Below are 13502 nucleotides of genomic sequence, written 5' to 3'. Positions count from 1 at the left end.
ACAGCAATCAGAGAAGAAAAATGAAAGGAATCCAAATTGAAAATGAAGAAGTAAAATTGTCACTGTCTGCTGATGAGATGATGCTATACATAGAAAGGCCTAAAGATGCCACCAGAAAAATACTAAAGCTCATCAATGAATTTGGTAAAGTTGCAGGATACAAAATTAATGTACAGAAATCTGTTGCATTTCTATACACTAACAATGAACTATCAGAAAGAGAAATTAAGGAAACAATCCCATTTACAATCACATCAAAAGAATAAAATACCTAGGAATAAACCTACCTAAGGATATTAAAGACCTATATTCATAAAACTGTAAGACACTGATGAAAGAAATTGAAGACGACACAAACAGGCAGTTCTTGGATTGGAAGGATTAATATTGTTACAATGACCATACTACCCAAGGCAATCTACAGATTCAATGCAATCCTTATCAAAATACCAATGGCATTTTCAACAGAAATAGAACAAATAATTTTAAAATTTGTATGGAAACACAAAAGACTCTGAATAGCCAAAACAATTTTGAAAAAGAACAAAGCTGGAGGAATTATGCTCCCTGACTTTAGACTATACTACAAAGCTATAGTCATCAAAACAGTATGGTACTGGCACAAAAACAGACATATAGATCAAAGGAGCAGAACAGAGATCCCAGAAATATACCCATGCACATATAGTCAATTAATCTACGACAAAAGAGGCAAGAATACACAACGGAGAAGACAGTCCCCTCAATAAGTGGCGCTGGGAAAACTGGACAGCTACATGTAAAAGAACAAAATTAGAACATTTTCTAGCACCATATACAAAAATAAACTCAAAATGGATTAAAGACCTATATGTAAGCCTGGAAACTGTAATACTTCTAGAAGAATACATAGGCAAAACACTCTTTGACTTAAGTAGTAGCAATATTTTTGGGGATCTGTTTCCTAAGGCAAAGGAACAAAAGCAAAAATAAACAATGGGACCTAATTTAACTTAAAAGCTTTTGCATAGCAAAGGATGCCATCGAAAAAAATGAAAAGACAACCTACTAAATGGGAAAAAAAATTTTCAAATGATATTACCCATTAGGGGTTAATATCCAAAATATATAAACATCTCATACAACTCAACATCAAAAACAAACAGCCTAACTGGAAAATGGGCAGATTACCTGAGTGGCCATTTTCCAAAGAGGAAATGCAGATGGCCAGGAGGCACATGAAAAGATGCTCAACATCACTAATCATCGAAGAAATGCAAATCAAAACCACAATGTGATATCACCTCACCCCTGTCAGAATGTCTATCATCAAAAAGACTGATAATAATAAATGTTGACAAGGATGTGGAGAAAAAGAGCCCTTGTACACTGTTGTTAAGAATGTAAAATGGTGCAGCCCTGTGGAAAACAGTATGCAGTTTCCTCAGAAAACTAAAAATGGAACCACCATATGATCCAGCAATTCCACTCCTGGGTATATAGCCAAAGAAAATGAAAACATTAAATAAAAATACATATGCACCCCAATGTTCGTAGCAGCATTATTTACAATAGCAGAGATAAGGAAGCAACCTACATGTCCATCAACAGATGAATGGGTAAAGAAGATACGGCATATATATATATATATATATATATATATATATATATATATATATGATGGAATACTACTCAGCCATAAAAAAGAATGAAAATTTGCCATTTGCAGCAACATGATGGACTTGGAGCATATTATACTTAGTGAAATAAGTCAGAAGAGAAAGACAAATACTGTACGATATCACTTATATGTGGAATCTAAAAAAAATACCAAAAAACTACCTAATATAACAAAAAAGAAACAGACTCACAGATATAGAGTACAAACTAGTGGTTACCAGTGGAGAGAGGGAAGGGGGGAGGGGCAAGAGAGAGATAGTGGATTAAGAGGTACAAATTATTATGTATAAAATAAATAAGCTACAAGGATATATTGTACACCACAAGGAATATAGCAATATTTTATAATAACTATAAATGGAGTATCACCTTTAAAATTGTGATTCATTAGGTTGCACACTTGAAACATATAATATTGTACATCAACTATACCTCAATTTTAAGAAAACCCAACATTGAACACTTTAAAATGATGAAACTTATGGTAAATGAATTATATCTCGATAAAAATGTGTATATATTTACTATAGAAAGTGTTAAAACATGTGTGTCTTTTCACATATGCATTTTGGTTTTGTTAACAAAGTCACATACCATTCTCTGCTTTTTCAACTTAATATGAATTGAAGATATTCCACATCATTAAATCTTCCTATGACAGTTTTTAAAAAGAACTGCTGATACATCCAACAACACTCATGCTTCTCAAAAGCATGTTTACCAAAATTAGCCAGATTCAAAAGCATACATGTTATTCTACTCCCCTTAATGAAATTCAAAAATGGGCAAAACTGATCTGTGATATTAGAGGTTAGACTAGTGGTCAACTTTTGGGGAGTTATTGACTGAGTTGGGGCATTTAAGGGCCTTCTGGGGTACTAGAAGTGTTCTATATCTTCATCTGGAAGATGGTGATATAAAAATATGCCTATAGTAAAAATCCATTTATCTGTATGCTTAACATGTTTGCATATCATTGTATATAAACTATAGTTCAATTAAAAATAAAAAACAAAAAAATAAATTTAAAAAATGTGGCATCAGTGCAAGGCTAGACAAACAGACTAATGGAATAGACTAGACCGCTCAGAAACAGCTTGATGATTGATGATAGATAGATAGATAGATGATAAATAATTTTTATTTTTATGTGACTAACCAATTTACAGCAAAGTCTCCACTACAGTTCAGTTGGGCAAAGGATGGCCTTCTCAATAAATGGTGATTAAATGAAAATATGAACCTTGACTATATTAAAAAATGAATCTTGACCCCCTACCTCACACCAAACACAGAAAATTAACTTCAGATTAAGCATAGACTTACATGTTAAAGGCAAAATAATGAAGTTTCTAAAAGAAAAACTAGGAGAATATATTCATTATATTAGTCAGAAATTTCTTAAACAGAAAGTATTAGTCATAAAAGAAAAAACTAATAAATTGCACTTCACAATATTAAGGATTTTTGCTCATCAAAAGATACAATTAAGAGAGAGAGAAGGCAAACCACAGACCGAGAAGATATTTGTGAAATACATATATTTGTATCCAGAATATATAAAGAACTTCTACTTCCAATAAGAAGACAGGAACCTCAGATTTAAAACGGTCAAAATACTTGTTCAAACTCTTCACTTTTTAGAATATCCAAATGGTCGATGATCATGTGAGAAGATGGTCAACATCATTATTCATTAAGGAATTGAAAACTGCAAATACAATGAAATAGCAGTAGACATCCAGTAGAATAGCTAAAATTAAAAGGGCTGAAAATACTGAATGTTGGCAAGAATGCAGAGCATCTTGAACTCTAATGCATTGCTAGTAAGAATATAAATTGTTTCAACCACTTTGGAAAAATATTTGGCAGTGCTTACTAAAACTAAATACACATATACTCACGACTCAGGAATTCCAATCCTAGGCGTATTTCCAAGAGCAATGAGTTCATATATGTACCAAAAGGCATGCACAAGAATGTTCATTAACAGCTTTCTTCATAATAGCTCCAAACTAGAATACACACCGAATGTCCACCTATAGTAGAATTGATAAGAAGTTCTTATACTCAATACAATGGAATTCTACACAGCAATAAGAAGGATGGACTGCTTCTACCCAAAGTAATATGGATAAATCTCACAGACAAAATGATGAGTGAAAGAAGCCAGATACAAGAGAGTATATTCCACATGCTTCCACTGAAATACAGCACGAGAACCAACAAAATTAAGCTGGCATAACGGAACCTTCTAAGTGCTGGAGATGTTTTATATCTTGATTTGTGTGGTGGCTACAAAGGTGTGTATATAAGTAAAAATTTGTTCAACTTTACACCGAAGATTTATGCACCTCACTGTATGTAAAATTATAACTTTATATAAAATTAAATTAAAAGAAGTGTACAAAAATCTTTATAGAAGCATTTTTCATAGTAGTCCCAAATCATAAACAACCTAAAGGTCCATCAATAATAGAATCAATCTATAAATTATGGTATATTCATACTGTAGAGTACTACATAAAAATGAAAACACACCCCAAACTACTGATACAAAAACATGACTGAATCTCAAAAACATAATTAATTGAGCAAAAGAAGCCAGACTAACATATGATTTAACAATTCCACTCCTAGATATATTTCCAAAAGAATTGAAATCAGGGACTCAAATACTTGTAAATCAACGTTCATAGCAGCCAAAAAGTGGAAATAGCCCAAATGTCCATCAGTGGATGAATGAACTAACACAATGTGGTGTATCCATACAACGGAATATTATTCAGCCATAAAAACAATGCAGTACTGACACCTGTTACAACGTGAATGAACCCCGAAAACATTATGTTCAGTGAAAGAAGCCAGACCCAAAATGACAAATAATATATGATTCCATTTATATCAGGTACCTAGAATAGGCAAATCCATAGAGACAGAAAGTAGAATAGAGGTTACCAGGGGCTGGGGGAGAGGGGAATAGGGAGTTATCATTTAACGGCTACAGAATTTATATTTGGGATGATGAAGAAGTTCTGGAAATGAACAGTGGTGATGATTGCACAACATTGTGAATGTACTTAATGCCACAGAATTGCACACTTAAAAATGGTTGAAACGGTAAGTTTTATGTTATGTATATTTTATCACTATTTTAAAAAAGAAACGGGACAAAAATACATACTGCATGCTTCCATTTATATGAAGTTCTAGAACAGGCAAAACTAATGTATGGTGATAGAGGTCAGGATAACGTTTGCCTTTGGTTGGGGTATAGACTGGAAGAATGCAAAAGGGAGCCTTCTGGAGGGTCAAAGCGGTCGTTACACGCATGCATACCTGTGTAAAAAAATGGTCCAACTTTCACTTTACAGTATATACATTATATTTCCATTTAAAAAGAAAATAAAGAGGAATAGAAACTGGGGGAAACTGCCATTTAAAATTTGCTTCCATTTCTTTATCCCTTGATCGTGGAGACTTAGGCTCACCTGGAGGCAGATTCTCTCTTTGGGGAAGTCAGTAAGATTGGCCCTTCCGATTCTACTTGTATAAAACCAGAAGCTTTGCATTGTCATGGAGACAACTACAAAGCACCTTAAAACTGACCGCAGAGATTCAGTGTCTTGCCTTGGTTACTCATAGCGGGCATGGCTAGTCAGAGATGTGCTTATGAGGCTTCTTGACTTCGGGGGTGGAAAGGGACAGGATAAGGGAAAGAGGGGCAGAGAAAAATATTTCTTGGCTATGTATAAACAGGAGGCACTGCGCTTCAACCGCTGTTTGTTCCCATGGGAGTGGATTATGGGGGCAGAGGTGGGGAGGCAGGAATGATGAACGCACCTTGCAGGTGAGCAGAGTGGATGAAGTGGCTGCTTTCATGAGATTCTGGGCATAAGCAGTGTTGCTTCAGGCATCTCAGAGCGGAGTGTGAAACAAAGCTGTAAAAAGTGCCAAGAGTTTCTTCACCTCTCCCATCACCTCTCAGAACCCTGCACCCAGTTCGGAGCATTGAGGCACAGCGTCCTTGGTCTGAACACTTGCAATCTTACCCAAAGCAAAGCTCCTTGAGTGAGGGCAGACAGGGAGAACGTGGAAAACATGGGGAGAGGGTGGCAACTGTAAAGCAATTTGAGCGCACGAGTAAGCATCCTTTTTGCGTGTCCAGGGATACTAGGCAGAAATGTGGACAGGGAATCAGCCTGAGGTACAGCAGCCACTCTGTTGGGGCTTGAACCACTGTAATTTGGGCATCAAAAAAAGTGAAGATGACCTCAGCTTATACTTACAGTCTAGTTAAACCTGGATAGAGCAACTATATATATGCCTAACTCCGTGGGCCTATGTATATGTGCATGTTTTAATGTGTATACTTTCTTAACCAAATTGATATCCTACCATGCATTATTTTGAATCTACTTTTATTTTTATGGAGTAGTCTGTTTGGGGCATTACGTTGTCATTAGAGATTCTTTTGAGGCTATGTTCCTGAGGCTAGGACGCTTGCCCAGTTGCTGGGGTCTCGCCACCTGACTTTCAGCTAGAGAGGAACCCACCTGTCCTCCCGCCCCTCACTCCTGTGCCTCCCCCCACTGGTTTGTGGGCTCTGTTACTTGGTCCCAGTAGCCTCCGGAGTTGTGACATAATTGGGGCCCAGCTCCACTCCTTCCATGGGGGTAAAAGAGGACCCGTTTTCAGAAGCCTTGGCAGGCAGGGTCCAGAAGTCCAAGAGCTGGCAGGTCAGGTCATCCATTGTCACCGTACTAGTGAGAAGAACACACCACACCCAGGGAGCCCTCCTCTGCCTCCACCCCACCCCGACCTGGCCACAGTTTGCTAAGCCAGGCAACTGTGGAGAGAGGGGTCATGTGACTCGCCCTGGGGTATAGCAGGGAGGGTACTTGCATCCGAGTCTCTTGATCCCCCAAGGGGTATGCTTTTCCACCCACCCCCAAGCCTCCCCACAAGTGAATCTGGTGGAGGAAGCAAATTTATCCACAGATCACACACCAAAGACACAAAAACACTTATTTAATTGCTACCACAAATAGAGAATTGAATTAAGGCAGTATAATACATTTCCACTTATCCTTACAATCTTTTGTACAGTAAACCTTGCTTTAAGTGTCAATTTGAATCAATAATTGAGATTTTTATTAAACAATGTTTTCTTGAATTCTAGAGAAAAATCATTTCCTGGGTTGTCAAGTGTGCTGATACAAGACATCTACACCTAAACACGGTGGATCACAGAACCTCAGCCAAGGGTAGTGGGCTTGGCTGATGTCAGCAAGTCTTCCTCCCCGCCTCCCCCCACCATCCCCACCACAGCTAGGAGGCTCAGAGGGATGGGGGGCAGGAGGGAACCGCTTTTGAAGAAGCACTTGTTTACAAGTCCAGGCAGTACTCCATTCACTTCTGGCTACCAGTTATTACCTCAAATTCCCTTCTGAATGAAAAAGAAAAATGTAAAAACTGATTGCGTAAAAAGAGCAGGCTGTGTATAATATTAAAAGCATGACTGTAATTGATCCTAGCAACCATAAGTTTGGATGTGGGGAGAAACCAGTTTATGGATGGATTTGTTTTTCCGGAACTAAATGAAAGAAAATCCTGGCAAATACGAAAAAAGGTAAGTAACTACAAATAAGGTAAAACCGTCTCATCATTTGCATTCGTGTTTGACTATAAAAATCAGCACCAATGTTTGAATTTTCACAAAATAGAAATAATTCGGTGCGGCAATATCTTTCCTTTTGCCATTTGATCTCATAGGCATAAATATTTATTTTAATAATAAGAGCTTAGTAAATTGTGTTCTTCAGATAGGGGTCATATTTTGTTGCTGGAATTTAGAAAGGAAACTGTTCCAAGTACTTGTACTTTATCGCAATTGCCTTTCGGACTGCCGTTCAAAGTACAATAAATACTTAAACACATAAAGCTCTGCGGTCACATTCACTTTAGGGAAGGCTTTACCACAGCGCACCTTTACCACTGCGCATGCGCTCCTCCCCCACCCACCCCCCTCGAGGAATGGGAGAAGCAAGCAGGAACAAGGAGAAGGAAATGAGGAGTGGGGAGAAACGGTTACACAGGAGTGGGGAAAAACCAAAGTCTACAAGTTCAAGGATCACTGTGGGCTCACAGTCAACCACAGGAGGAAAGGGAGGCTCAGAACAACAGAAGTCAAACTTGAGGGGAATTTGGTCTCTAAAAGAGCAAGCGCACACACACACACACACACACACACACACACACACACACACTCACACTTTTGCAGAGTACATAATGAAAGGTAGGTGTAGCTCACACTGTGTCTGTGAGTCAGTGTCCGCGTGTGTCTGTGTGTAGATGCACTAAGATATTTCGCCTTGTGTTACGTATGCTAGCCAGCCTTAAAAGTGGACCACTGCTTGGCCACCCCTCAGAGCATTTGTCACACAGCCATTTCATCAGAATCAGCTTCAACATCAATAACCATAACCTCATGGTAATCATTGGTGGCAATGGTGACCACAATGGGGTCAACAGGGGCAGCGGCAGCAGCAGGCTCCAGCGGGCTGGCAACAGGCTTGGGGGACTCAGTGGCAGGGTTGGAAGCGGGCTCAGGGAGGCCAGTGATGTCACACTCTAGGTGGCCAGCAGCAGTGGGCTCAGGCTGGCCGGCGATGGCAGGCTCCAGGTGGCTGGTGGCAACGGGCTCAGGATAGTCGGCAGGCTTCGTGTGGCCAGCGGTGGGTTTAGGGCAGCTGGTGGCAGGGCTGAAGGTAGCCTTGGAGTGGCTGCCGGCAGGGACATGGTGGCCAGTGGCAGGCTTGGGGTGGCTAGAGGCAGGCTTGAAATGGACAGAGTCAGCCTTGAAGTGCACAGAGGCAGGCTTAGGGTAGACAGTGGCAGACTTGGGGTGACCAGAGGCAGACTTGGAGTGGCCAGAGGCAGATTTAGGGTGGCCAGAGGCAGGCTTGGAGTGACTAAAGACAGACTTATGGTGACCAGAGGCAGATTTGCGGTGGGCAGAGGCAGACCTGGAGTGGCCGGAGGCTGGCGTGGGGCGGCCAGAGGCACGCTCAGGTTGGCCAGCTGCAGCATCACCAGGTAGTGGAACATTCCGGACGTTCATCGGCATTTCCTCCACAGCAGGACAGGCACGGGCATGGTCTTGTTCACGGGCTTGTTCGCGGGCTTGGTCACGGGCACGGGCGCGGGCGCGGGCGAAGGCTCGGGCCTCCCGCATTTCCCGAACATCAGTGATGAGGCCAGAGAGGAACAGGATAGGATGCCGCATAGCATGGAAGATGGTCCAGTATTCCCTTCGGAAATTCTCATTGAGGAGACCGTAGATCACAGCATTGAGGCAGCTATTGAAGTAGGCTACGAAGTAGGCTGCAAGATAAAGCCAGTTGGGGATCTTGCCTGCCATCTCCTTTGGACTGACAGCCACCAAGACAGTGAGCACGTTGATGGGGCACCAGCACACTGCAAAGAGGAGGAAGATCACAAACATGGTTAGAAAATTGCGAACCTCAGCAAGCTGGTTGTCAGGGTTCTGCCCAGCCGGCTCACGGGCTGCCAGCACTTTGGTCCAGATCCTCACGTAGCAGAAACCCACGATGAGCAGAGGGAGGACAAAGTGGATGCAGACGATGGTCACGGCAAAGGCAGGGTTGTTCAGATAGTTGAAGATGCAGGTGTAGGTGCGAGGATCATACTCGATGGTGCCGACGTACATGTTGGGCAGGACAGCCAGGACAGTCATGATCCAGGTGACAACCAGGTAAATGCAGGTATTGCGCACACTGAAGATGCGCTCATACTGGAGGCTGTGACAGATGTAGCAGTAACGGTTGATGGCAATCGCCACGATATTGAAGATAGAACCGACCACACTCAGCCCTGTGATGAATCCAACCATCTGGCACTGTAACTGGCTCAGATCCCAGCCACCGATGGCCATGGCGTGCAGCATCAGAGGATAGGGGTAGACGGCCACCAGCATATCAGCCACAGAGAGGCTAACCACGAAGATGTTGCCTGAAAAGCATATTGGGGCGGGGCGGGGTGGGGGAGGAAGACAGAGAAGAATAAATGGTTACATTTGGAAATCTACAAATATAAGCTGGAGGAAAAGGCCAGCTGGAGTCGTGACAATTTAGAATTCTAGAATTCTTTTAAAGAAATACAGTTGTGTTTTTATTTTTAGTTACAAGCATGTTCCAGATGATTCTGATGCACAAGCAGGTTTGGGGGACCTGTCCTTTGACAACCTTTTTTTCCTTTCAAACAACGTCGTCTCTGCTTTGGGAAAAAAGTGAAGTCAGAAAGCAGTAAACACGAAAGCCCGTTGGGGAGCCCTTCACACTCCCACACACACAGACCTGTGGCCATCACTTTAAACAAAAACAAAATGCAAAGTTTTGGCGGAGTAGGGGTTGGGGGAGGGTGGGGGGAGAGGGGAGCTGGATGGAGCTGTCTGTTGGAAACGGGCTGGAGGGTAGTAGGGACTGGGGTGGGTGGAGATATTGGAGGACTGTCAGGAAGCCTCAACCTCCCCCAACCCCGAAAAAAAACAAATTAGCCCTCTGCCTTCTCTAACTTACCATCGCATTTACAACGCAAACATGTCTAAAGAGAACTGTCCGAGAAAGGGCATGTCTTTTTCTTAAGCGGTCTTTCCCAGCGGGAACAGACAATAATCTAAGACCTAGCCCAGTAAATACTTACCATTTCCGAGGTAACCTAAGAGTAAAAACTGAGGGCGGGGAGAGGCCCTGTAAAATTTAGTCTGAGAAATAGTGAGCAAAGAGGGAAAAAAATCAGGAAAATCCCTGCAAGAATTAGCAGAATTGCCTGCTTCACGCGGGTCCCCGAGCAGAGCCGGGCACCAGCACGTTCGCCGCCCTGCACACTGGTTCCAGGCCCCCGGCCCCGGGCTTTACTGGAGCCTGCGGGCTAAACAGGAAAGTGCTGGGGGCGGGGGGGGGGGGTCACTCCTGTTTTGTAGGCCGGCGGTAGGAACGCTGTTTGTAAAACCTGCAAAGCCAAGTGCAGATGCGGAGCCCTTTCTCTGGAAACACCTCATTGCTAATTAGCATTGGTTTGGCAAAATATTGCACTTCATCTCGGACTAGGAGAAAATGAGCACTTTTAAAAGGGCAAAGGAACGGCTCGTTCTGCTTCCTTCCGCCAGCATTGCCAAGGCGAGGCCTCGGCGCTTTCTACCCAAGAGGTTCTTTCTAGGGTTTTCCCTCAAAGTAATGAATTCGGAGAAGAAAGGAGGAGAAGAGAGAGGGCAAAGACTTAAAAACAAAACCACAACAACTCTAAAAACCTTTATTTGAATTATGGAAGGAAAGGAAGGTGAAGGAGAAAAGGAAAAAAGAGAAAATGGACTTTGCAGGTGCCCCAACCCCCGGGGGCTCCGGGATTGGGCCCCTTGGGACCGCACTGCTGGAGTGCACGTGAGATCCAAGTGTGCGGCCCCACGTCTCCGGGGGACCGAGGAGAAATCAGACACACCCATCAGAGTTTAAAAGAAAACTTTTAATGACTGTGTGCCCGTCAGTGCATTTAGAAACTTGTGTGGTGTTTATGATTCCTCGTCCAAGCAAAGTAACCCCCCAGAGACTGGCGGCCTCCACTCCCCGGCACCCCGCCCGCCCGGGTCCTGTGGGTGCCCGACCCCCTCAGACCCCGCCCCCTCGCTCCCCTCTGCCCTCCGGCCCCAGCCGGCCGGGATCCAGGCGGCGGAGACCCTGGGCGCCGCCCCCTCCCTCCCGGGGCCCGAGCTGGGAGTTTGGGCCCCTTCGCCCCTCCCCCACCTCCCCTCTCGAGCCCTCTCCCGCCCAACCTGCAAAGGCGGCTCAAGGCTCCGCAGCGTCTGCCGCCCCCGCCCCCGGCAAGGGGCGCAGCGCCCTGCAGCCTCCAGCACCGGCCCCCAGGCCCGCTCGCAGCCGGCCCCCTCCCCTTGGCACTGGCAGGCCGCGAGGGGAGTCTCGCTCGCCGCCCCACCTCGTCCCACATCCCCGCGCTCTGCGGTCTCCCTGCGCCCCCCACCATCCCCTCTGAGCTCTCCTGCAGCCCTCCCGCGATCCTCACCGGCTCTGCCGTCTTCTATTCCCCCGGGACGCCGAGCTCCCGAACCTTTCCGCCGCCCCGCCCTGCGACCCCCGGTACCCCGCTTACGGACTTCGGGATCTCCGCCGCCGCCGTCGCTGCCACCGCCTGCTGCGCCCAGCCGGCCGCTCGCCTCTCTCCGCCGTGCGCCCTGGGACGGGCGGACGGAGCTCGGCTCCGGCGGGCTCAGACCGCCCTGCTTCACACTCAGGCGCGGGGGTCTGCGCTCCGCCGCCCGGGAGCTGCCCGGGAGCCGCCCTGGAGTCACAGGGCTGCGGCGAGAGGGGGCTCGGCCGGGCTTGGGCTCGGGCGCCGCGCTGCGCTCCGGCAAGCGCCGCCTCAGCCGCCGAGAACTTAACTTTACCGGAGCGGGTAGCAACCCCGCTGCTCCCTCCGCGTTAATTCCTCCCGCGCTGCCTCGGCGCGGCCACCTCTGCGGCGTCCGGCTCGGCGTGCTGTCCCCGGGCGGCCGCCGGACTCTCCGCTCGGGTGCCGGCTCCCTCTGCATCAGGTTCCCGACGGGGCCGAGCTCGGCGGTGTGCCGCGCACCGCGGGGACGGGGATTTGCACTTGGATGCCCAGAGCTTCTCCGAACCTCCGCAGCCTGGAGAAGCTCTAAGTTTATGGGGCCCCCCGGCAGAACATCATCACTCAGGCTGGCAGGGAAATGGGGAGCAGGGCCCGTCCACAGGTTCCCTGTTGCAGGAGCCCAAACTAACACCCTAGGTAGGGGTTGCAAGTGGCTGCACGGTGGGTAGGGAGAAGGAAAGGGGTCTTACCAGAATTTCGGAGCTTCTTGTTCTTCGACACAGCCAAAATGACCATGGAGTTGCCGATCAGGTCTACGACTATGGTGATGACCATTGCGCAGAACATAAAGATGATTAGAGCCGGTGGGTAGTCTGGCTGTGGCAGTTTACAGCCAATACAGCCGTATGGGGTGGGAACTGCCAGGGTAGGCCCCATGTTGCTGCTGGAGACCGTTAGGTCCTCCCAGCCGGGTCTGGACAGCGAACACCTGCTCTGTCGCCAGGAGCTTCAGGAAAGCTGCCACCCCTCCGGGAGTCAGAGAGCAAATGACAGCTTTCCCGCCCCTCTCCGATGAGCTTTTAAAGCCTCAAGAGGCGGCTAGCCCCACCCCAAATCCCTCCCCCCGACCAATCAGAGCTCCCTGATCACCCCTGCTTTGATCTCCAACTCTTTTTGGACAAATCCACATCGAGGTGTCGTCTTGCTTCCGACTGCCTTGTATGTGCTTCCCCTCTAGCCGCTCCCCCTCCCACCACATCCCCCAGGTACCCTGCGTCGTGACCAGCTCGGAATCCACCTCCTCCCCACCAGCCACTGCGCATCCGTTTCTAGCAAGTTCTCCCTCCCTCTCTTACGCAAACACCTGGCAAAGCGCTGTAGATTGCAGAGCGGGGCTATAGGGTCCCTCTTGGGGGTCCAGTGCCAACCCAAGCCTGCCTGAAGCCCCCAGCAGAGCGTGAGGAGCGGCCAGTGGCCCCTTGAACCCTAGATATTCTCCTCTGCAGTCTTCCTTGAGAGGTTCATCCCATCCCAGTGTTTTGCCTTTTCAAAGCATTCTGTACTCCGCGGGAAGCAGGGGACAGCTGCCGGGGGCTTCCATCCCCAATCTGGGCAGCAGTCTCTAGGGAATTTATTCCCACTCCAGTGCCTGGCAGGAGCTGGTTGGCTCCCTTAGCAGCAGCGGCGGGTGGCCACTC

The 13502-nt window shown here is 46.3% G+C and overlaps 1 protein-coding gene across 1 annotated transcript; it reads right to left on the bottom strand.

The window, feature by feature from the left end:
* Positions 1-369: 369 nt before the first annotated feature.
* On the bottom strand, positions 370-13023 carry GPR50 (G protein-coupled receptor 50). Its single transcript, XM_082377801.1, has 2 exons — positions 12555-13023; positions 370-9693 (listed from the first exon to the last, which is right to left on the bottom strand). The coding sequence occupies exons 1-2, from the start codon at positions 12739-12741 to the stop codon at positions 8099-8101; spliced, it is 1782 nt and encodes a 593-aa protein (XP_082233927.1). The 5' UTR covers positions 12742-13023; the 3' UTR covers positions 370-8098.
* Positions 13024-13502: the final 479 nt, after the last annotated feature.

Source organism: Balaenoptera borealis, assembly GCF_965194805.1.
Source record: "Balaenoptera borealis genome assembly, chromosome: X".
In the NCBI taxonomy this organism is placed as follows: Eukaryota; Metazoa; Chordata; class Mammalia; order Artiodactyla; family Balaenopteridae; genus Balaenoptera; species Balaenoptera borealis.
Note: the sequence above shows the minus strand (reverse complement) of the source record. Positions and strands in the feature narration are given on the sequence as shown.

Excerpts from the sequence above, each read along its gene's own strand:
- GPR50 (XM_082377801.1), bottom strand. The coding sequence starts at position 12,741 with ATGGGGCCTACCCTGGCAGTTCCCACCCCATACGGCTGTATTGGCTGT. Across the intron at positions 9,694-12,554 it reads CAAGAAGCTCCGAAATTCTG|GCAACATCTTCGTGGTTAGC; the intron begins GTAAGACCCCTT and ends TATGCTTTTCAG.